General features: G+C 41.8%; 1 protein-coding gene across 5 annotated transcripts in view; it reads right to left on the bottom strand.

Annotated features, from left to right (window-relative positions):
• Positions 1-610: 610 nt before the first annotated feature.
• The window catches only part of UNC5D (unc-5 netrin receptor D), a 106,492-nt gene continuing 81,443 nt past the window's right edge, over positions 611-25,659 (bottom strand). For 2 of the 5 annotated variants that reach the window (XM_062015801.1, XM_062015800.1), the window contains 9 exons: positions 22,843-23,028; positions 20,765-21,142; positions 18,894-18,978; positions 14,540-14,708; positions 12,869-13,096; positions 10,704-10,853; positions 8,683-8,847; positions 7,158-7,336; positions 611-6,743 (listed from right to left, as the gene is read on the bottom strand). In XM_062015801.1, coding sequence (XP_061871785.1) covers positions 6,539-6,743; positions 7,158-7,336; positions 8,683-8,847; positions 10,704-10,853; positions 12,869-13,096; positions 14,540-14,708; positions 18,894-18,978; positions 20,765-21,142; positions 22,843-23,028 — 1,745 coding nt within the window. In that variant the 3' untranslated portion in view covers positions 611-6,538. The remainder of the gene's footprint in view (positions 6,744-7,157; positions 7,337-8,682; positions 8,848-10,703; positions 10,854-12,868; positions 13,097-14,539; positions 14,709-18,893; positions 18,979-20,764; positions 21,143-22,842; positions 23,029-25,659) is intronic. The other 3 variants (XR_009820495.1, XM_062015802.1, XM_062015803.1) reach the window with 3 other exon arrangements.

Here is a 25,659-nt window from a genome sequence, read left to right on the forward strand (position 1 = left end):
AACTGTAAAAGCTTCAGTCAGTTCTCAGGATTAGTTAGGAAAAACTCTTGTTTTCTGTAGCAGATACACTTGCTGTTGGATCCACGCTGGATCCATGTCTTCCCCCTCTGCTGTGTCAGAAAAAACCCTTTAACTAGGCTTGGTGCTCAACATCCTTAACTTCATTTTGTGCTACACATTTCCTTTTGGGATTGGACAATAAGATTTATATACAGAGACCAGATAACACAGGGTTTTGACATCTTCTTAAATCTGCAGAAGTACATTCTCAACCAAGGTTATCACACCAGGGGCAGACAAACTAAGCAGCTGCTGACAAAAACCACAGTTCTACAGTAGGTGAGTGTCTAATCTCATTAGGTACAGTACACTACATTACAGATCAGGGATGGGTCATCTATCCTCCCTATCCCTTAGCTAAATGTTCACAAGTGACTTCAGCTCGAGTTACCCTGTGACAGCAAGGCAAGGAGGCTACCCATTGAATCCTGGCTCGCCTGGACTCCCGTGTAAAGCACAAACCAGTTAGTCAATACAACTCAACAGCTTATTTAAAAGCAGCTTTTGCAATAGCTTGAGAATTACAAATACACCCCTACCCACCCAAACCCTAGACAAGAAACACTAGTAGAATCTGTACTATTCACTTCTAATACAAAAAATATAGTGGCAAGTTCCTAGACACTTATTTTGGCTTTGGACAGAACAGTGAACATGGACACTGACAGATTTCCCTCCTACTTGCAGCAAGAGAAGTTCTGTTGCCTGCATTGCGGACACTGTTACTATCAAATGATTCTCTAAGTGATTCTTTAATCTTGGAGTGATTTATCTATTTTTGTTCCTGTTGGAAAGGAGATTTTTGCCACCAGTTATGCTGGTATTGGCAATGAGAGCAAAGAGCTGGACTGTGTGTTACTAGAAAATGATTCGTGATCTTTTGCCAGCACATTGAGTTTTATTTGTTGCTACAGGGTATAGTGTGTTCTATACCTAGTGTTTTAAGGTACTGTATTTGCTCAGGAATCCTTTATGTTCTAAGTAATTTAACTAGACAATCATTATATATCCAAGAAAGGATAGATGTGCCATTTTACATGCTGCTGTGGGAAACCCAACAGCCTCCTGTGAAGCAGGAACATTGTCAAGCGAGGAGTTTTACCAAAGCGTGTACCATAAATGACCAACTCATAGAAACCATTCTTCAGCAGTTTATGATGAAAAAGATTCTCAGTGAATAGTGTTACCATCTCTGCTGCTGTGTAAAAACCCAGAGACCTTCCTAGGTATAATTCAAGTTAGTAGAAGAAAGGCCAGAAAGACAAATCTGATGACCATTTATAGTTGTTATGGACTTGGCTTAGAAGTCTAATTTCCTGCTTTCCAGACAGTTCATTACCATGCAAGAAATAATGCAGCCCTTTGCTTAAATCTGTGTTTTATAGGCAGGAACAGACTGGGAGAAAAAACAACTAAATCATGAATAGAAGTCCACAACAGTTCCTCTGCACTGTCTACACAACCTATATTTTTTGTAGTGGAAAATATGATCTGGAATGGATCAGCTACTGAATGTTTTAAAACACTCATACAGCACTATCTTTCAAGTGAAAAAAAAACCCCAAACAACAGGCCTTTACTATGCTGACACCATAGAGTCCTACAAGAAGATCCCTGGTTTAGTGATTTATACTGAATAAGCTTCTCTCATAACCTGCTGATAGCAAGCTGTGCACAGGCTTGTGGAGGAGACCAGCTGTTGCCAGAGATAAAAATAATAACAAAAATAGTTCCCTGTATTTTAAGAGGGTTTTTTTGATATCTTTTCATCTATAACAAAAAGCCCAATACCATTTTTGTGGGAGTCCATCCCGGTGTTATGGGATTTGCACTGGTAAATGAAGCTCGAATTTAAATGTATAGAATGGAGTTCCTTTCCTTGTGGCTTAAAGGATCTTAATGTAAACTAGTGAGATTGCAAAAGCATTGTTGTAAAAACTATAAATGAGCTTTACGAGGCTGCAGCCTGGCAGAGCTCTGAAGTGCACCATTTTGGTGACAAAGCCCTACATCACTTTAAAAATGCAACTATTACTCTTAAATGACTCACAGCACAGAAATAGCCAGGAAAAGTGCTTAGGAAGAAGAAAATATACTGGAGCAGACTCTTTGGTGATGTAAAATCAGAATGGCTATTTTACCAGCTCAGACTCGGGGCAGCTGGCTGGACTCTGAGCATGGAACATGCCCTTTCTCCCTTCCTCTGTCTCCCAGTAAAGAAGAGATTCAAAAAAATATTTTAATTCAAAAGCTATAATTTGTAAAATACAGGAAAGGAACCATCTCCAATTCCTCACCTCTAATCCCACTTCAGATGCTCCTTTACAGCTGTGTTTTGGATCATTATATATATGTGTGTGTATGCAGACTGCAAAAACATCTTTTTAATGCAGACATTTATGTATAGCAAATTGTACAGCAAATTGCACCTACACTGGGCTTGTGGGGGAGCTGGCAAAGCTCAGCTCACTGTACAAAATAGGATAAGAATATTAACCTCTCTTTCTTGTATTCTTTAGCTGTTTGTTAATAGTAGGAAAATCTATGTGGCTGCCTCATTTATATGGTAGCAGAAGCATTTACCTAATTCCTCCACCTCTAAAACTGTGACTGTGCATAAAAAAAAGGGAGAACTGGCGTAAACCTCCATAAGTAAAAGTGCTAAGTGCTGTTCATATCCTCTGGTGATGAGAATGCAAAACAACAGAAAGAGCATCTGAAATCAGGCACGTCTGCACCAGGCTGATCAGGTAATCAACAGATGCAGTGGGGGGTAAAGGGGATAGAAAAAACTTGTAGCCTGTTTTTCCATGCAAGGCTCTAACTTAGTGCTTTACTGTCCAGTTACTGTCTGTTAATACTTGTCATTATGGGATAGAGAACAAGTCATTTCCCCTTTTTGTGTTAATGATTTTGTCACCTTTCTCCATCACCTCAGGCTGGTTTTCTCCAGCTGCACGTTTGGATGGTCAGGATGCATTAGCTTGAGCAATCTGTGTAGTAATGTCAGTTACTGTAATCTCAGGTGTCCTGCACTCTCACTGGTGTTTCTTGTGGCTTTTATGTTACACGGAGATCTCAATCCTCTGTGGTTGCTACTGAATGTGGGAACAACAGGAAACTGAGGAAATGGAGGAATTGCATGATTTAGTCTGTGTTCCTGTTGAAAAGCAGGTTATTGGTCTCTATCTCCAAAAAGATACAGACAGTAATGGAATAAATCAGGTCTTTCAACCTAGACAGGAGGGTGAGAGGAAATGAAATGTGAGAAGCCTGTAAAATAATCTGTAATATGGAGAAGATGGTTTGGTAACAGTTACTCCATGTTCTTTACTACACAGAACAAAGAGAACTCAGCGCCAGTGTGAGGCAGCACACGTTAACCCAGGGCAGCTGGGAAACAAAGGGCAGGTTCTAAAAGTGACAAAGATGGTTGTGGTACTTTCTCCTGGATTTTGTTTAAGTGTTTCAGTGGGTTCAAAAAGGGATAAGTCAATTTGCTGAAGGACAATGTCAGTGATTCTTAGACACAGTGGTCTAGCCCTGTGCTGAGGAGGTCCCTCAGGGCAGGGCACGTTCCTTACAGCTTCCCTACACTTTCAGACCCAGTCACTATTCCTATTAAATGATTCTCACTTGATACAACATGGCAGTTTTTACAAGGCTCAGGTGTACAGCTAGACAAGCTCACATTAGAAATGTAGGCTAGTGGTTTGGTTACTGTGTCAAACCCCATGCCAGTGAGAGAAAGGTAAAGCAGCAGTACTGAGGCATTTCTAGTCCACTTCCACAACACAAGAGCATCAACACAGTACCAGCTTGGGAAAACCAGAGTTCTGGATTCCAACTGACAAATGTAAGATCAATAACAAAGATGCTGCTCTAGCAAAAGTGAAGAATAACCAGGAAACAAAACTTAATGGGAAAGGAACAATACTGAGCAATGTAAAATGAAGATCTTACCCTCAGCCCCAAAACTGAGCAGTTTCTTTTCTGGCATTGTAAGCAACTTTGACATTTACTTCCTTTTCAGTCCATGAACTTGGACACTAGACCTCATTGGATTTTGGATCTAACTTGGGTTTAGGTGCACAACCCGGATCCTTTCAGTCTGGAGGCCCTTTTAGACACACTTTGGAGGAAGTCAGTCGAGACAGCTTCTGCCTTCCTCTCTAGGCTTTACTGAGCAGTCAGTAGGCAGAGTTGGTGTTTCTGTACACAGAGGTTTGTCAAAGCTACCCAAGTCTGGGCATTTCCTGAGAAAAAGCTTTAAGATCTGAGCTCCACATATCACCTCTTTTTGACCCCATGTGCTGTGTGTAGCTCACATATATTTGGAAAACAAGAGGAGAAAACACATACAGCTCTTTGGAATGACATGAGTACATTACAGCACCTGGGAGGTACCAAGGTCATCGTTGTGGCAGCTGACCTAGGCTAGTCTGCAAAGTAAAACTGAATCTGAGTGGAAGCTGAGAACAAATTAACTGCTGGAGAGAGACTGGAGCTGGTTTCCCAGACAACAGCAGCTCACTAAACTCCACGGCTTTGCTGTGGATGCCATTCTCTATTTTGTTAATTCATGACATTTTGTCCAATGAAGAACAGGTTTCTGAGGAGGAGAACTGGAAGTCACTAGAAATATAATTCAAACACAGTTAGAAGCATGTGCTGCTCAAAACAGTGACAGCTTGCTGCCAAATAAGCTGGTATTTTTGTCTCAGTCTTAAATATGCTTGGAGCCATTATGATTTCCCACTGCAAACAGGAACTCTCTTGTCAGGCTGCATGAAACACTGAAGTGCAGAAAACGTTTGGGGAAGTCGTAAGTATTTATAAGTCTGAGACTATTCCAGCCTTCTGAGTTGGGAAAGCAATGAAATCTGCAACTTCAGATCACTGAGAACAAACAAAGTCTTATATCAAGAGTTGTTCATCATGCTTCTCAGAACTGCAGTCTTGGGTAAATAAGTCATTCCAGAGTGGTTTAGATTTGCACCCCAAGCAGCTCTTGGACAAATATGGAGGTGAAAAAAAACCCAGAATGATTCTTAAAAACTTCTTGTATTTCCATAAAGCTCCTGAAGACCTGTTTGTGTTCCTGCTTTAGACTGATTCCCTTCCCATCACAGAACTGATAGCCTAGGGCCAGAGCTAATGAGCACCTTGGCTAATTTTAAAGTACATATGTGTAAAAATAATGGTTAAATTTGGCTCAGTAAGAGTTCCACTGCAGCCCTCACAGTGACAGCTTGCTTTTTGGTTCAGTTGAAGTTAAAAATGGGGTTTTTTGGTATGAAATGGATAAAAAAGGAGGAGAATTCTTTAGCTGGATTCTGGTTTTGGTGGTAAATGCAATATGTTTGTGACTAATCACAGCCAGCCTTATAACCTGTGAAATATCCAAATTGTACAATGAAATTAAAGGCAGTTTTTGGCAGTACAGAACCATGGAATGGTAGGGTTGGAAGGGACCTCTAGAGATCATCTAGTCCAACCCCCCAGTCACATGAAGTTTATTTCAGTCTGAAACTAAACCTAAATGAAGCTGTGCTGACTGACTTCACTGCTGCATTTTAGGTTAGCCCCAGAACGCGAAGTAATAAAAACCTGTGTGAACTTGATAAATCAGGGCTGGCAGCTTCCTGTGGTTTATTTGGTTATTTACATCCACCCCCAAATAAACATTTGTTGACTAAATGAAAGTTTTCAGACCAAGAATTTGAGAAAATTCCTCTTGCACAGGCACACTCACTAATTTCAGAGAAAAGGATCTTGTTCTGTTACTTTGCCCACAGAACAGGCAGGAGAGCTCTGCAGCAAACACACATTCATTAAGTGATTGAATCTGTAAAAGAAATTGTTTTGAATACACATGATATGAATTAAATAGTCATGAGATCTTCTGATTCCTCAAACATCTGAACAGGATAAGGCCAAATTTCTAGTTTTCCTGTAGCAGATCCAACGTGATGATATCAAATGACGTTTTAAACCCACTCTTTTAAGTGTGGTGAGTTAGAGATGCAGGGCAAAGGGAACTCGAGGCCCCAAAAGACAAACCTTTAAACTAGGATTAATCTCTAGTGGCTCTAAATAGTCAGTAGCATATTTGTTGATTTTCACTAGGCATCATCTTAGCGTTACTGTTTCCTAACACATTATGTCATAATATTTACCTTTCAATGGCTCTGTGTCTCACTCCTTCCTGCCCCAGGAAAGATAGTTGTGTAGATCTGGTTTTGACATTAAAACATAAACTTCCAATGACAGAGAACAGGGAGAAGCTTGTGTTTTCCTTATTACTGTGGTGATATTTAACAGGGCTGCTTCTGCTCCTCCAACTGAAAACTTCATTGTAAAAATTAATGTCTGTTTCCATACACACTGTGCAGAAACCCTCATTTCCTCCCTGCCAAAGAGAATTTCTAGTGTTAGAGTCAAAGCTGGCCATCGGTTCTTGAATGGAACAAAGAGACTAGAGTCCATTTTGTCTGCTGTAGTTGAAGTCAGGCTCCTCACTCTCAGTTTCTGTTATGTCTGAGATTTTGGAGTGTGTCCTTCCTATTTCTTCCAGAGCACATGCTAGGGAGTCAAGGTCACCATCATGTTGATGTTGGGCTTCCCAGAGGTCCAAAATGACAGCAGATGGACTGCTTTGTTTAGCAAAATAGGAGAGGTTCCTAAAAGGAAGGGAGAAAAAAGTGAAACAGAAAGGATTTTTTTTGAGAGAACATGCAGCCTCCTGAGCACTTTAAAGCACTGCTTTTGTAGTACAGAACAGGGCCAAAATCCTTCCATGACCTTGTCCTTTAGCAAGATCCCACTCTTATGGGTGTACAAGGAAAAGGTCCAGTCCAGAGCAAAGAACCTGACCTTAAAAAGCAAACATCAAGGTAGGACAGGGCACACATTCAGAGGAGAAAGCAGTTCCTGTTCTCAGTAAGAGAATGTGTGAGTTACAGCTTATCCTTGAGAGTATGGAAATTACCCTGCACACATCTTTAATACCAGCAGATAAACAAAAATTCCCCCTGTAACAGCAGGAAATTATTCTCACTGCATTTGTACAACCTTCCAAAATTGTCTCCCATTACCTGTTAATGCTGTTTTTTTGTGCCAACATCTGCCAGTCTTTGCCTTTGGCGTTGGGTGTGTCAAAGGTTGCACAGATACGTTGTCTGATGGAGTAGGGGATTTTGAATGCTTTTGGCCCCATCTGTGCAGGGAAGTTGCTGTCATCATGTGCAAAGAAAGTGATGGCTTCTCTTTCGTTCTGCACAGAACACAAAAGCAAAGCAGTTGGTAAGGGCAGCAGGACCCTGCCTGGCTCTGAAGGGTCTCTCTAGCTCAGGAGCAGCATAACACAAAGACTTCTGTTAGACACAGGGAACCAAGACACGATTTGTTGTGCAGCGTTTGCAGAAGGAGAATAGCTGGGAGTGCAGGCAGCCTGTGCTCTGTTGGCTGCCTTGTTATGCAGGGAGCTGCCTGCAGCCAGCCTCCCTACACATCCTGATTGGGGTATCTAGTCTGCTAGAAGAAAGAAGAAGAAAGAATCAAACCTCAGCCAGAGATCCAGCTGTGGAATTGACAACAGAAAATCCAATAGCTAGGAATTTTTTTCCTATTTGTGAAGCCCTTCTGTACAAAAACATGTAAATGTTATCATCCATAAACCATATATAAAAATATCCCCTGTATAAATAGGCTCAATTTCCTTTACAAGCTTCCTCCTTTTGTTTATTTTTGTGTTTCAGAGGAAGTCCAAGAGAGCAGTGATGGGTACACAGACTGCCACACAAGCATGTGAGTTTCCAAGTCTTTGCTTGCCTAAGCCTAAGCTGTGGACACATAAGGCTCTAATTTGTGATTTTTTTAAAGAAACACCTAAATTCTTGCAGTGCCTCAGTCCTTCCATATTAAACATCTCTTTGGAATCCAAGTCCTTTTATCTGGCCTGTTATTTTCATATGAAATTATACCAGTTCTGTGTAATAGAGTCACATTTCCCTGCATTATTCATTTCAGCACAACACAGTGTAAATATTAAATAACAATGATGTTATAATATCTTCATATAACATTTATGACACGTCCCAAAAGTCATCCATACAAAGTAACAGCAGGGATGCAGATACATCACATGGGCTGACTGTTAAATTAAATATGCAGAACAACAGTAGATTTTCATACCCTGCACATGTGAGATAAGCTAGTGCTACCTGGTTAGCTCAGGGAACCATAAAGCAATGAACAATTCAACTATTCCACTGTTACTTATAGATTTGTTTTACAGTCAAATTATCCTCAGCTTTCAATCCCCTTTTGAGATGGGCATGAGCAAGCCTTCCATGCCAGCAGATCCACTTGAAGACAGCATTGCAATGTGCTCTGGAGACTTGTGACCAGAGAGATCTCTTATAAAACAACCCAAGCAGCAGCAACATTGCATTGAGGTACACACAGAATGGCTTTTTTTTAAGAAGCAACACTAAAGCACCAGAAAATCGCCAGGGTGTGTTCCACTGATGCCTTTACGCAGGATGGTGTTTGTGGTTCTCAGTCGCTGCATTCTCACGCTACACAGCAACCTAATGAGAAGAAAAGAGAACACCTTACCTCTAGAATGGATGTCTGGATGTGCAGGACTTGCTCGTGGCCCTTGAGCTGGCGCACGCAGACCTTGCAGGACAGCTGCGTGGTGGCGGGCGTGTAGCGCTCCAGCGAGAAGGCGCAGTGCAGCGGCTGCCGGCTGCTGCCCCACACGCGGGAGAACGGCACCTCCTGTGACAAGCACAAAGCAGGCAAAGATCCATGCCTTGTCCAGACAGACACCTGCACAATGGGATCTTTTCTTTGTCCCTGAAGAACTTAGCTATGTGCTGGTAACCTGAGAATACACAGCTTCAACGATGAGCCTCACCATGCACTGTGACACTCAAGATCAGGCAGGATACCATGGTGCTCGTAGCTGATCTGCAGCTCACCACCTCTGCAGTGTCTCAGGCTATCTGTGGTGATGCACTAAGTGATAATGATAAGCTCTGTGTTTAGATCCTGCATTAGTAGCAAATACCAACAGTGATAAAGAAAACATGAGCACAATATTACAAGTGGAGCAACTGTAATTAGATTTTCCCAGAGTAATCGTCTCTGCTTTCACTGAGTGGAAGAACCACTCAGCTGAAAGGAATGATATGAAACATAACACAGAGGGGCAAAGCATGGTGAAAGCTGGGTGTTTAAAGTAGTCCAGAAATGTTTGGAAGTTGTATTCTCCCTTTATAACCAAATTCTTATCAGAGACAGACAACCTAAATCATCTCATAACTACAGACAGACACTGGATGCTCCAAGAGACACGAGATGCTCAGAAGACCGTTGGTTTTTAACCCCCAAAGGTGTCTGTCTGGCTCCTTAACAACATGCTTGTCGCAGCCTCTTCCTGTTCTAACACCAACCAGTTTTTAAGGGTTCCCCCTTGTTACTTGTGAAGGCAGCGGGAAGGATTCCAAGTGCTCAGCATCTGCTCCTGCAGGACGGCCAGGACAAATAAATGCACTCTGCATAGTCTGGAGAAATTCTAACACCTGCCATTAACTGCTTTTATGCCATAGTTTTACATGATGATTTATTCATTTCTTCAAGCCTTCAGGCAGGATCTTTACTTATCTAAGAAATCATTAACATAAATCTTTCCTCAACATACTATGTGACAACAGTTTCATTTGGTGGACCAAGTAGATAATTATAGAATATGCTTTTTTTAGTTGTTCTTGACAAGCAGAACAGGCAGCTTGTTTTTAAAGTGTGGTACATAGGAGACAAACCAAGTAAACACTGGAAGAAACTCCACATAAATAAATAGATTCTTTTATATATAAAGAGGCTGGAACCGAATCAGAGCTGTCAACAGCCAGGACGTTTCACAAAACACTTCACTGAGAGGGATATATAAAGCCCAGAGTTGTTCTGCAGTTTCTGTTAGAAACAACTGGAAACTCTCTCTACATGCTTCTAGGAAAAGGGAGATTATTAAAGTTCTGTATTTTAAAAGACCAGCCAACCCTATGTGCCAGTACATTGCTTATGATTTCCAGTAACCAATATACTTACAAGTTCTTTTGTTATGATTTTTACTTTCCTGTCTTCAACAACCTCTTTAATGTAGTGCAGCAAAAATAATTTGCTCTTCCTCAAGTCTCAGTACATACACACTAGAGACTCAACACATGGCACTGAAATGCTTATATTTAAAAGTAATTTTAAGCCATATATTCATCATCATATCTAAGACAGAATGACAAAGATATGAAAAACATCTTAATAAGTGATGAATTTTAACAAGCATACAGGCTTTCCGTTGGAGGTAGCTGAAATGAGGAAAAGTACAAGCTTGCATTTGTGTAAAATGAAAAATGTAAAGCATTCCCTTCTAGCCCCTACCAACCTATGACTCTGTGATATATGAAACCTGTGTCTGGAGGCACAGACAATACATTTTTGTTGCATACTCAACAGATTAAAACCACACCTTTCAAAAACAAAAGGGACCATTTTATTCTTTGGATTATGCCTCTACCAGTGAAAATTCTCACCTCCTCTGATCTCACAGGTAAAGGGGTAAAATTGACAAGTACCTGACAGGCAGTAAATGGTTTAATTCTCCAAAGGAAAGGAGGGATATCGAGGACAGACATCTGAAGACTGAAGGTGTTCCCTTTGAAATGCAAGAGTTTTGGTTCTTCCAGCAACTGACCTCCCTGGAGCCTCTCATCCAAAACCACCTCCTGCAAAAGCAGAGCAGGAAAGCGTTTTTCAGTATTAGGAGCAAAAACCAAATCTAGTGAAGATGAATTTTTCAAAGGCTGTTTGGGCATTGTCAGCTCTATTTCCATGGAGATAACGATGGTACTTTCTTGTTGGTACCTCGGTATCAACAGCCACTCACATAACTTCAGGCCAGAAGCACACAGTACTTGAGAAGGACACTTAAAGGGTATTGCAATACAGTAGTGGTTGTCATCACGTTTTGGTGTGGCACTTTCTTTTGTTATTAAAAGTTGCTCATATCTGATTGTTGCTACTTCATTGCCTCCCACAGGATTAGTTACAGAGCAGCAGCTGACCAGCAGCTCGGAGTGCTCTCCAGTGAAGAGGGAAGCAAGACTATCTCAGCCCACTTCCAGATAAAGCTATTTCTGTCTGAAGAGGAACATGGAAACTGGTTAAACTGTGACATGATTGTAATTTAGTCCCTCTTCTGTTCTGAAATGAGACAACTATCCTTGGTATTTTAATTAAGCATTTGGATAAAAAGCTCCTATAGGTTGTGTCTAGCTCACACACTTGCATGCAAAGCTCAGCAACGCACTGACTTCACGGACTAAGAGGAAGGATAGACAGAACAAAGCATATTTGGTGACCATTCTGCTCATAATGCATGTGGTCCTTAATTCCACAAGCAGCAGCACTACAGCAAAATACAAAGGACTTGGTTCTCTTATTTTGAGAGCTAAGAGTTTCCCAACACATCAGGAACTGCAAAAGGGGCACAGTCACCTGTTAGAAAAGTAAGTTTTCACACAGGGGCAAAGGGAAAAAATCAAGGCACTCTGTACCTTATATAGGACTGCACTGTAAAGGATTACCAGCATCAAACACTCCAACACTTTACCCAGACAAATCTGCACTTTCCGTGTTCCGTGCCCGGCGTTTACACCAGCACGAGGCTGACGCAGCACGCCGTAAGGGAAGGGTAATTTCACACACACAGTCGTCTCATTATGTACAAACACCCTGTTCCAATGCCTGTGCATCCGGAAAACTGCTCATTATTCTTCAAACAATTTCCTACAGATTCATCCAGGAAAATGCTGGTAGGCCATGAGCTGTGTAAGTATTAGAAAGTGTATAATTACAAAGGTATTGTAAGTCTCTAGCAATCCTTTCAGGGGCTTTGCTTTATGAGAAGCACGCAGACGTTGGCATGTGCTTCATTAAGATTCATGTTTCTATTCTGTGTGATAGGAAAAAGAAGCAAAAATTCATCTGTCACAACTGTCTTCATTTCAGTTCCCACAAGAAAACTGTTTTGTTAGGTTTTCTGCATTTACTGAGGCTGCAGAAGCCAGTGGATTTCATTGCTTTGTCTTGGACTGCCATGGAGAAAAACCACACAGATTCGAGCCGCCCCTGGGGATGGGTTTGTGTTGGGGGGTTTTTAGGGGGAAACACACGGCTGTAATTTAATTTTTGTTTAAAAAAGATGGTGAGGAAATCTCTTTCTTCTTGGTCCAATTACAAACAGGAGAAGAAATCCTGAACTGACTAATGGCAGTGTAAGGGTAATGAGCAATATAAATACTGTACATCAAATGATAATGGCTTACATTTTCTGCTTGTAGTGGAGTGGCACTCAGCTCCAGATGCAAGTAAGCTCTGCCTGCACCATGGAGTAGTCCAGGCCCAACCTGGCACTGTTTATCAGCAGTGGCATTGTGCTGGGTTAACTGTGGCTAACTTTGGTTAGTCTAGAATGTGGGCAGAGTGGCTTTCCATCTGCCTGGCAAAACACGAAGAGAGTTTGGCTGTCCTAAAGCTCTTGCAGTGTAAATCCACAAGTGAAACAACACTGTAGAGATATTATAGGGCTTCGAATCAGTTGTGCAGCCGTGGCATTGAAAAGGACGGTGTTCTCATGCTCTGCGCCGTTGCTGTTGCCCAGGGACCATACCCAGGAATAAAGAAATAACAGTATTCTATGAAAAAAACAACTAGAAGCAAATGATGTGAAGTCATTTACCTGAAATGCACAAGGTGTGTTATCCATACAATATACCCTCAGATTGTAATCCAGAGAATTGCAAGACAGGCAGCCAAAAACCGCTACTTTCAGCTGTCGAACGGCACAGTCAGAGATCGGTTCTCCAATAAGAGCATAAGTTCCAAAGCTGTTTAAGAGAATGTGACAGGCATAAGGATCCAACAGGCAGTAGCAAGAAGTAGTTTCCTCTTCCACAGACATCACTTCCTGCAAAATGAAATTCAGGTTTAAAAAAAATACAAAAGAATGAAATCAAAAGGCCTTGACAACAGGAGTCGTGACAGTAACGATGGATTTTTACTCAGCTGGGATGTGAAGTATTTCTAAGAGCCTGTCTGCACACTCTTTACTCTTGTGGATCTCAGGGAAGAAGGCAAACTGTCTACATGAGTAAATACTAACTTAGCACTGAGTCAGCAATAGGATTTATGGCACTATGCTGGGCAGAATTCAATGTGTACAGCATATAAGAAGGATGATAATGTGTAAGCAGTTTTGGCATCTTTTTTGCAAGTGCTCTGGACTTCCCAGCTATATTTTTCCCCAATATCAAGTTTAGAAATTTCCCTGAAGATTAAAGTCAATAAGCAAGCCTTGAATGACAGTTGGTAATTGGCTTCTTTTCAGACCATTCATTACAGCTACATTTACCTTCATTAAAAAACTACCTGTCCCACTCTTTTGCCTTTACAGGCTTAGTTCTGCATTACAGCACCATGAGATGAGGCACTTGAGCAGTCTACAGCCTGGTGTTATGGCCATTAATTCCACGGTGTTTGCAACCAACACTAATGGAGCCAAGTATTGAGTGCATCCAAAGGAGGAAAACTAAGCTGAACTTGAAATGATTTAAACAAGGGCAACAGAAAACTTAGTGGTCTAGAGGAAGAAAGGGATAGAGTGAATTATGACACCCCTGAATGTTTTAATTGCTGGTTTTTAATTGTTGATAACACAACAAATGAAGTGGTTCCATCTGCAGATTGAGTGTGGATTTCTGTCTATTTACTGTGTTCTGAGGTTCCAATAACACACACAGTGAACACTTGATAGGTGGGAAATTCGGAACCTTTCTATCCTTTGGGCATTTCTTAAATGTTGAATAATGGTTTGGTTGGTGCTTTAGCCATGCTTTAGGAACATTATTAGCAGGCTGTCTCCCCAAATGCTGCAGAAAGTTGAATACATTTGAGAGTGCTGCCTACCAAACCTTTTCAGTGAAAGATGGCCAGTGGGCTTCAAAAATGCAAGTAGACAAACAGAGATGATCAAATGCCCAAGTTTAATCCCTGCAGTAAATTAGGATGTTCAACTCAAGAAGCAAATCTGTTCTGAACTGATTCTCCTGGAGTGTTGGGACCTATCAAAACAATGTTTTTAAAAATAAATGGCTCCTGCCTCCATTATTAAGTCAGTTGAGAAAATGCCTTCTCATGTCACATGGGCTACATCATAAAGGTGACCCTCTTGTTGCACATCTTGGTAAGCTAACTGAACACAGCTTAGCTGCTTCTTAACAAAATGCAAAATTGTTTGTTGCTTTGTCTCTTTCCATCACTGACATCATCTTTGATCTGTGCTTGCATGAGTAAGAGTAATCCTGTTTCCATGGTCAGTATGTTTTAAGTGGGAGCAGAAATTTAAACTCACCTCCCATTTCCCTTGCTGTGTCCTTTTTTTCAAGTGAATATTCCAGTGCTCTGGATTCACTTCTGCACAGTGTGGTATTGTCAGGGCAAATGGCGTGCTGACAGACACATCCGAGGGGCCACAAGTTACTTCTGGTCCTAGAAGAACATCTGTGCCTTCTGGCTGCAGGCTTTTGGGGGGAGGAAGACAATAACATATGTCAGGCTCCTTTTAATAAAGAGTGAAAATTTAACCGCAGATTTTAAAATATTTGAGTTAAAATTAACCAAGTACCACGCTCCCTCATCTGTTACAGAGAAGGACAAGCAGCCAACTCCTGTGCTAATTTTCATGTAGAAGCAGTAGCTGGAGATTAAACACAACTATTAGGCCACATGTACTCAGATCACTGGCAGGTCAGTTTAGGATTCTGGTCTTTAAAATACATTTCAATTTGCTTAAACCAAAGACAACACTAAAATTTCTCTACCCAAGCAAGTCTGGCTTCATGCACCAGCTGGCAGCATCACATCTAATTCTGCCTTCAAAGACTGTCATCAACAATATTTTCACAGTAGTGAAGATAAAACAAATTATGGTTTAAAAACACAGCCTCATATTTTTTTGCAGATTGAGTGAGATCTCCCTGATTTGAAAACACATTTATATTCTGCAGAAAGAACAAGCTAGGTAACTGGGCACCAGGGACAGGACTTCCTCGCTTGAATTTAGCACTCTGCAGAGGAGAGATGTGCAAGTGGGCTCCATTATGGTCAGTGGAGAACCCATCAGCCCAGTTCAAGCCCAGGGATTCATCTAATCTGAATGTAGTCACTTATGTTTTGTTAGATTTACTACTTGCTAAGTTTTTAAGATGAAATATCTGACAAGAATCATCTTCTCTTTTGTTCAAACCTAAATACAAACAGCATTTGATTTCCCTAAAGCCTTTCAGCATTGCCCCATCACCTCTCTTTGCAGCTAATTTTAGAAACCATCCAGCTACTTAGAGATACAAAGAAAAATGTCTCAAAATTATTAGAAGCCCTCAAGCCAACTTTTCTACACATTTATTTTTCAGTTCATATGATTCCTCTGCTGTACCACCACGAAGGCTGGTGCACTCTGTTTCCTTATCTCTGTCTTGATGCAGCTGCAGGAAGGGGGTAACAAAAGCCCATTTCCAGAGGGCGAGTGAGACTGAAGTTATTTAACTTGGTTGATGCATTTCTAGCCTATCTCCCAACACACTCATCCTGTGCCAAGTGGCTGCTGCTGACAAATGCATAAAATAAGAGAGGGTGAGGAGGTGGTGGCAGTGGAATTTTTGCTGAAGTCACTTTCAGTACAAAGCTTGACAACTCATCTTCAATAATGGGAGCAAAGTATAGGTTGTTTTCAGAACAACACCCTTAAGAGACATGAACCTGGAGTTTGCTACACTACTAGAGATGATTCCCATCAGATACAGCTCAGGTTTTTAGCATCAAGAATGAAACAAAACACAAATATACAAGACACAAAAAGAAACCAAATCATCAGTGGCAGAGTCCCAGTAGCAGCCTGGGTAATGGGCAAGGTGACTGGGACACTATGATTGTAGTCTACCCAGTCCACTCCCAACCACCTCCTTGAGAAAAACCCAAACAAAACAACCCAAAACACCAGAAAAGCCAAAGTGGTGTGGGCTCTGGGCTCTGGTCACAGCCACCAGCAGCTTCCCAGGGTCACGGTGTGTAACCACCACCTGCATACACCGTGGGGAGTCAGAACCAGGCTGTGTGAGTGACCAGGGACAAGCGACTCAGAAAGGAGCTATGCAATTGCTTCTAGAGAATTCCCCTCGTAGAACATATTGGACAAACATATGGGAGTTCTGGGAATTATTTAATGCCAAATGAAGGGAAATCAGTTAATTAGATGAACTCTCACACTCATTACAAGTAGCAAGAGTCTTTCTGTGTAATAACTGATGTGATACTAAGACTCTCATGCAGTTCTGAGCCATTTATTAGGCAAAGCAGGAAAGGGAAACGTTACCAAGTGAGAGTGTTTAACATTCACAGTGTTGCAAGGTAAATCAAATCAGTAACCAGATCTGTCCCTCAAATCCATCAAAATGAAAGGTCTGTAAGGTTTCCAGTAAAAGACCAATAGTCATTATTGCTGATTAAAAATGTAAAAATGTCCTTTCCAAACACACTGCACTGGAAGGAAACAGCAGGGATTGCACCCCGCAGCATTCTGCCCTTGCCAAGCACTAGTAAAGAGATTTCTTGCACTTACTTTTCATTTTCAGTTTGGAAATTGCTGCTAGAGGGAATCTGAAGCTGAAGTGTCACACCATGGGAAAGGTGACAGTACTTTCAGCGATTTTGTTCCCAGCTGCTCTCATCTGATATTTAGATTCCAGTGAAGCCAGCTACTCTGCTACAGCTGGCAAACATTTCTCTCCTTCACAGCAATCTGAGTGCATTTTTTAATTTGTTTTTCCCTTTAAAACCTCTTTAAGCCTGTCTGCTGGCAGCAGGTGCTTGTGAAGGTCTAGCTTTTAACCACACACTAGACCTTGTGCCAGCTCTTCCGTGCTGAGCACGTGGAGCTCAGGAACAGGCTGCTGTGCAATGTCTAGGAGCATCCTGAAGTATTTTGTTGCTCTCATTTGCTGCTGACACATCTACTGAAATAATGGTTTGTTTTTCTGGAAGAAATACATTTTACCTGCTTACTTGGTGGGGAGATGTTAGTGATGTGGGTGAGGAGTCCTTCCACATGAGTCACCTACAGGCTCTGGCTGACTTGGCTGGACAGAAGTAGCAAGATCTTCCAGCTAACAGTACTGACATACACAACCAAGTCCTGCTGACCAAGGGACTATTTCTAATGGCACAGAACCACCCACTAGCTCTAATTCCCTGCAGCCTGTAACTAACTACAGTGATGCATCTTGAGGCACTCAGGTTCAAGGAGCAGACAGTGATCTCTGTTGCAGCATAGCCCTGTTTAGTCTTTCTGGCTTAATTATGGAGTCAGAATTACACAAGGAGGCAAGAGACATTTCACTCCAATTCTTGCTTGGGCCAGAATCAACAGCTTTGTTGTTACTTTCACAGACATCAATAACTTGTACTTTCTGCCAGCATCAAAACATGTGATGCCTGAAGGTTGAGCTTAGCTATTTTTCTCTGTAAGCAGGCCTTTAGGAAATTCCAGCTGCGAGAAGCATCCAGGAGGATGTGTGCAGTGAAGCTCTGTATGTGTCCCAAAGGCTGTTTGGTTTGGTGTCTTTCTGGAGCAACCACCAGTTCCACCACTGATTTGTTCAGTTATACGAGACACTGAAGAATTTTCAACCCTGAATTTGATTTCTGTGAAGGATACAAGGAGGTTTTCATTCCAGAGAGGATTGTACCAATTTACAGCAAAACCGACCGATAATCTCATCCCAATATCTGTAGGGCACAAACAGGGATTTTCTTCCCCACTGCACAGTGACAGTGAACTCAGCACACCTCTGTCAGCTCCCCTACCAGCTCTGCTCCTCTGTCTTTTAACCTATAACTCGTACCAACCTACCTCAACAGCTTTTGTCTCACTTTCCAGAATCTCACTTTAAAGAAGAAGGGAAAATCTCCCTGTGATAACCTTCAGTTTGGTTTGCTACCTCTGCTTCTGCCCACAGAAAAGGAAACCGTAGGCAAAATTTGCTGCTTGTTTTTAATTAACCTATTTTAATTCATTTCTGCAGAACCCTTGCATATAAAACAGCTGTGGGGGCTTTTTCTTCCTTCCTTTTACATATCTTACTCTTTCGTTGCAAATGATCAAAAATCTATGGCAGAAGATGAGGATGGGATATGAAAGTTTTCACAAAGGACTTCAGACAGCACAGGAGAAAAAACTTAAAAACAGATGTCACTTTCAGTTTTGAAAATATTTCTAGGCTTTAAAATGTAAAGGCAGCCTTGTATCTGTCAGTTCCTACAGGAAAGTTCCAGCAATCATGTGGCTGAAACCTACTGCCAGTAAATATGCACTGCATGTGCAGTTATCCTCTTCATGTCTCCTTGGATATACCCACTAATGAGGTACAGATAAAATGATTTATATATAAATTATAAAGGGGTAGCTTGAGAAAGCTAAGAAAGACTGAGTTCTGGCACAAACTCAGAAAGGAGCACAGTGCTTCATACAGACACAGCGTATGTCACAACAGTGTGGACACACCAGCAACAGGGATGATGCAATAACTCTTGCACATTCTATTCCTTAACCAAGATTGACAATAAATCCCTTAAATGAGACCATTCCACAGATTCTAGGCTAGGTGTGTGTGATGTTTTATGCTTTTTTATGGTTTATGCTATGTTCTTACCTGGACTCCTTTTGAGTGATGGCAAGATAGATTTCCCATGAACTTTCTTCAGGAATAGCTCCATGTGGTATCAACAAACTGACTCCTACAAAAGAGCAAAGGCAGAACTTGTGTTTGGGAAAGGCCCTGGATGCACAGAACACTGCTCAACTGGCCTCTGAGTTACAAGACAGAAAGAGGGAATCTGCCAGAGCAGAAAAATGCTCCTCTGAAATAGTGTCCTGACTACAGCGTAGGACGAAAGGAAAAGACATTATGATCCACATAGTTATTAATATGTAACTGTCTTCGAGCCTGGAATCACCACACCTTCTAGTTCATATACATAACTATTAGTTAAATCCCAGTTGTATGATTTTCCTTTTACTGCACTACTATAAATTAGAAGTTAACAAGGATGCTTTCCATGGGTACCACTGACATTAAACTGTTCTATAGCACACTCAATACAGCAAGACTCTATTTTCCTTTGCATATGTCTCGGTGCAGAACCTCAGCAAAGCAGTGACATGATTGCACTATAATTTATAATTGGGTCACCAATTTGATGTTGCATAAATAGGCAGAAGGAATTGCATAAATTGCAGATCATATATGTATTTAAATAATCTAATTGATAGGGACTATCATTATATAAAGTAGCTAAATATATAGTATGAGGGACTTCTTCATTTATGACTTAACTTAGTGCCTCCTCCTTTGCAATACTCATTCCTGAACATAAAGCAATCTGGGAAGAAATGAATCCACTGAATGTGTTGTGCATGACTGTACACTGGATATTGCATCCCTGGATTATACACTCGAAACACAGAGCACATTTTTTATGGTATCCTTCAAAAGTACCCATTTGATGAAAGGTGAAGGATAAAGCTCTAAATCATTCTGTTTAACTAGATACTAAGTGATATGCCTGGACACACTCATCCAATGGAAACAAAGCTGAATTCAAAGTGAATAAAGATCAGAGTTTGAAAGGCTCTCAGCCAGCAGTGGTGGCATCAGGCCTTTTCTGCAACAGTTGTTTTGGAAAAGAAAGTATCCAACAAGGAATCTTATTGAACGTGATCAAACATTGTGATGGCTGCACAGACTGCAGAACTGTGGCTCTGACATCCTTTGATTCAAATTTGCTGATGCATGTTTTCAGCTAATTTTAAAACAGGATCCTTAAGTCTAGGCTGTGTCTCAAACTCTGAAGTCACAAAACAAACTCTACTTCTTAAACAATGCAAACTGAGCAGCTCTGCCATGATGTTTCAGTGCACAGCCCAATCTTGAAATGCTAGTTGACTTTGAAGTACTCCACTCTAGAAATCTGTTGTTAAGCTAAAAGAAGGAGAAAACCAGAAAGCCAGGAGTAGATGCTAACAAAAGCCACGCTGGAGTTTTCATTGAGAGTGGAAGCTATTCTCCAGAGTCCTCTGTTTGTTATGTGCTGCAGACTTCAATAACATAATGAAGCCTGACAATGTTAGTGCAGTCAGATGTTGATGTGTGTAGGTTCTGCTTTGAATATGACCCCATTATATAAGATGTTGATCCACTATCGACCTGCTTCCTGGGGAGCCCTTCTTTTGGATCAGGATCCAAGTAAGCAACAGCTTTGATTACTATGACTTTCATGCTGAAGACATCAAGAGAGGCAGTAATTTACAACAGTTCAAATAGGCATAATGCCTCTTTACTACTCATCCCAAGCTTTCTTCTGATCACTCATCACCTGTGTGGGCAGCATGCTCTGCTTCCCAAAAGCTGCATTAAGGGAGCCTCTGCTTTTTCATTTCTTTCATTTTTTCTCTATTTAGATCTATAATATGTCATCAGGCAAAATAAGTTTAGAAGTTTTTAATAAGAAAGGATCTGCCTACCTGTGTTTGGAACCACTAAACGGCCACCCAGGTGTCCAAAAATGGCAGTTGTCTTCAGCTCACTTGCTGTTGAAATAGAAGACAAGTTCTGAATATATGTAGCCTTGTTTCTAGCCTGTATTGTACCAAAAGCTCTGTTATTCCCATGAGGAAAAGTTCCAGAATGTGCCTTCCCATGATATTCAGGCCTTTCTGTCACCCCCAGGGACACCATGAATGAACTCTGAACTTTGACTTTGATGTCTGACAGTGGGTTGAACAGCGACGACTCTGTCATCAGCTCCTTGTCCATGGGATCCTGCAGGCAGATGGGGCCACTGTATGTTCTGCTCACTGTCAGGTCTGGCTGCATGGATGAGTTCAAAAGCAGGGAGTTACCTGGTAGGGTGAAACAGATCAGGGAGTTAGTTACTGCATTAGGATGATTAAATCAGAAATCTCTTTCTGACCTCTCCCCCATTTCCATTTTGCCCCACTCTTCCTTCTTGATACTGTCAGAGCTCAAAAATTACACGGAGTAAATGTTAAAGACCAGATGAAATAATGCAATAGATCTAACAGGCACTTGATCACGATGTTTTCCACACTTCAGGCAACTCCAGAGTGCATGAACCCAAGAAGGAATTTCCTTCTTTTGGATTCAGGTTTGGGTGTAAGCCTTTTTTCTGTCTTTTTTTTTCTCTTTTCTTCAATATAACCCACTGGGTGCAAACACATTTTCCTGCAGCCCTTTTCTGAGAGCTCACACAAAGCAATTGCTTCATGCCTGAGGGAAACTGAGTGGTAAAGAAAGCGGGACAAGAGTAATACAGGGGAAAATAGCACAGTTATTCATTTAGGAGCATTTTAGCTCAGAAAACACTCTAAAAAAGAGAAGGAGCAGGCAGCCAGGGACTGAACCCCTCAGCTGGTTTGGGCTTTTTCGTTTTTAGGGTGTGTTTTTTGTCTGGGTTTTAGTAAAGAGAAGCAACTAATGTTCTGGAAATTACCTGTTCTGTATCCTTGAAAGTTTGATCACTTTAAGCAACCGCAGGCTGAGCTGCTAGAACTTTATAATACATTTCTCCAAAGATACAGTTTGGGTCACACTGATCAGTTGTCTCTGTGAGACAGGGCAAGAGTGAACCTCTTACAAGCATCCTTGTCTAACAAACCCTTTCTCCAATTTCTTTCAATTTCTGCTTGGTGAGGAACATCTCCCAGAAAATAAAGTAACTGTAAAACCAACCACACACACAAAAACAACCAACAAAAACCCCAATCCACAAACTCTGCAGCATATTTCACTTTTCCAAAGACAAGAAGAGACATGGGGATACTTTCACACCCCACCAACACACCCACCCACCCACAATAAGGCAGGTCTGTATGTTAGAATGTCAGGACAGACTTAAAGAAACATGCTGGTTTACAGTAATCATCATTTGTGTTCTTCCCCACCTTTCTGTGCAAAGGAAATAATCTTCCACAAACCATCTGAGTGCTGCTTGTAGCAAAAGTAAATATTTCGTCCATATTTTCGTTATATTGGTGGCTTTCTGGAGGTTTTTTGTGGCGTTTTGGTCTTTTTTAAGTCACTGTGTTTACACACCTTTATTTCCTGCTGACCTCAGAATCAGGGTGTTGGCACGCCAGCAGCACCTTGTAAAAATACTTGAAATTGGGTTTCTCAAAATAGCAATGAAAATTAATCACTTTTATTAGAGTAAAGGAACCAGAAGATCTCTGTCTGAAGAGGCAGGAACCACAGACACGCTTGCTGGATCTGGTTTGATTTGGTTAGTATGTTTTGGGTTGGTTGGGCCTTTTCTAAGCCTCAAATGTTAGTGCAGAAGCTGGTGCACTTGGAGTGGAGGGTTATGTACTTGTCCAAGTTGCCGTGGTGCTTCAGTAGCACAGACAGAAAGAGACAGTTTTGAGCAGCAGACTCCAGCCCTCGCACTGCAGCTGCCCGTCCCTGCCCCTCAGCAGCTGTGCTCTGCAGCGAGCTGCGTGCCCTCGCATGGGCACTGACACCAGCTCAGGATCTCTTTGCAGTGGGAGCTCTGGAGAGAAGAAGAGGAAATCACACCACTAACCTTGTCTGACTGTTTTAAAATTAAATGTCTGGAAGCCTCCCGTCAGTGCAGATGAATCAATGACATCCACGCCGTACTCACTCTGACTGCGCCTGTACAGGGCGACGCCGACCACCAGCACGGCCACGGCGACCACCGCCGCTCCCAGCCCCGAGTACAAGGCAACGTCGCTGGCGGCCTCAATGTCTGCAAGGACAAGGAGCGGCACCAAGTCAGTCACACAGCCACGTCCTGAGTGGCCGTGAGCAAAGGGGGTTGTGCGAAGCCTCAGCCACGTGGCTGGGCAAAGCTCGAGAGCAGCCGAGGAGCAGCTCACGGGGAGCACAGGGAACACTGAAAAGCAAGCGCTGAGTAAGCAAATTCCCCCACGCATTGCCCCATGGGTGAGCTCACGTTGCTTTAGGGACTGCATCATGGTCTTCTAAATGGGAAAGTAAGGGCCTGAAGCAGAGTGCTTACTGCTCACCTGCCCTCCCTCTTTGGGCTCCTTGCTGAGGTGTGTCACCATTTTCCAGTCCAGCCCAGCGGGAATGTGTTTCCAGTTCAGGTCTGGTAACACAACCCTTGAAGCGTGGATGTGGCACAACCACAGACAGGGAGCACTGCTCTTGGTCTCAGCACCAGCCTCAGCTTTTGCTAGCTTCCAGCAACATGGAAGTTTTAGGTTTGAACTATGGAGCTAATCCAGGTCATGAATCCTGAGAGAAATCTTGGTTAAGATTTCCCCTTCCCCGCTCTTTATTTTCTTTATTTCAGCAGAAGCAGGAACAGTCCATCCTCTGACAGCTCAGAGAGTGGCTGAGGACATCAGACCCCTGCAAGCACCTTCAGCCTTTAAAAACAGGTTGGAAACCAAATCTTCCCTGTGATTGCCCCCATGCATTAAGTTTACAACCCAGACTCCTAAGACTTCAAACTTTTACAGCAGAGAAAAAGAATTCATTGCTGTGAAAGAATAAATCCAAATGAAACCTTCAGCATTATGTAATTGAATTATCCAGTCCTTCTATTCTAGATCTTCCGGGATTTGGGACCACATACCATGAAATTAAATTGCTTGGTAGGTCCTTAGATTGTTCCCTTAATGCCAAACTCCAGCTTAGAGGAAGAGATAATCATGTATTCAGCCTATACATCATCTGTTATGCTACTATGTGGTGTTTCTCCTGTCAAGTGAGAAGCACTTAAAAATGACAGTGACAAAAAATAGCTAGGAAATTCAGACTACTCGCCACCACTAACCAAACTGCAACGTACAGAAATAGGGTAGGAAGTTAAACTCAGCATTTAATAAATAGCCAATTACTGAAATGACTTAATTAGTGTTTGGGAAGAGGCTTCTGTTGTGCACATGTTCCTGCAGAAAGTCACATAAATATATTTTAGCTGAATTTTTGGAATGAACCTGAAGCTTCAGGCTGTTGAGATGAAAGAAACGAGTCACCTACGGGCAGCATCAGAAAAGCCAGTTTTCCTGGCTCATGTAAACTAAACGTCTGACAACCAACACAACCAGCAGCTGAAGTTCCTGGGAAGGCAAACTGGCTGCCAAACGCAGCAGCCGAGCAGCGACTGTTCTCCAGCAGAAGTGAAACGCCATCGGACTTGAAGCAGCGAGGAACTGTCGTCCGTGAGCACAGCTTTGGGTGGGCTGGGGCACGGGCAGGTCTGCTGCGGACGAGGCAGCGAAACCCATTTCTTAGCTGGGCAGTTGAATCAGAATTAATCTGTTTGATGCAAACATCCACTGTAGAAAACACCCTTTTCCATCCCTGTTCTCAAACTACTCCCAGTGAACCCTGAGTGCAGCACTCCAACATCTCTCAGCTTTCTGTCTTTTCTGATGGACAATTCCTCTTACAGCATACTAGAAATTAAAGGAAAAAGAAGAGCCTGGCGAATCTGGGCAACAGGGTAATTTTTGGCTTCTACTTTTTCCCAGAAGAGAACAAAGTGAAAAACAAACAAAGAAAAAAACCCATTTATAGTCAACCAATTACTCTGTAATGAACTGCATCCTCCCAGCCCAGAGGAGGTAGGGACTCTCATAACGCACTGAGGTTTTTATACACTGCAGTTCCAGGATACATGTTTGTGATAATTGTAGCCTGTGTTTCACTCCACCTCCTGATGCTGTTACACAACATTTATTGAAAGCACATTTGATGGTAATGAAGTTTCTATTAACTATGATTAAGTTTCATAAAGCACCTGAAGATAATTTAAGATGTGCAGGAGCAGAAAATGAAACATTTGGTTTAGTACATTAGGAAATGTAATTGATTAAATTATCTCATTTACAGTAAGTGCTTTCCAGGAGCTGTGCAGGGCACACACTTCCCCCTGTCTGTCATTAGAGTTTGATGGGAGATGGGAAAGACTCTTCCCAGTTCCCATCCTCCTCCAGTTCTCCGTCTCTCTCCCTTTTGGTGCCCTTTGCAACTTTAATCTGTTTCTTCACACAGCCAGTCTTTGAGGAGGATCAGAAGTCAGAGAATCGTGTAAGAGGTTGTTTAGTGGAACAGGCTGTTTCTCAATTATCTTCATAATTGGCTTTGATTTTACATCAATGATGATTCATGCAGTCTTAAACTAAGTTCCTGTTTCGCTGAACAGCAACAAGCTGCATTCTGTATTTCTAACCCCAGAGCTATAAAGAAACCCTTTCATTCTCCCAGGCATCTTACAGGCTAAAATCAATGCCATGAAAGGTGCTTTTTTAATAAATCGGAAAATAAAGGGATTTGGCTGATATTCTTTCCAGATTCTCTGTTTATCTGCACAATTTCCATTTAATTAAACAAAACCATATCAATT

This window comes from Colius striatus, chromosome 27 (genome assembly GCF_028858725.1).
Source record: "Colius striatus isolate bColStr4 chromosome 27, bColStr4.1.hap1, whole genome shotgun sequence".
Lineage (NCBI taxonomy): Eukaryota > Metazoa > Chordata > Aves > Coliiformes > Coliidae > Colius > Colius striatus.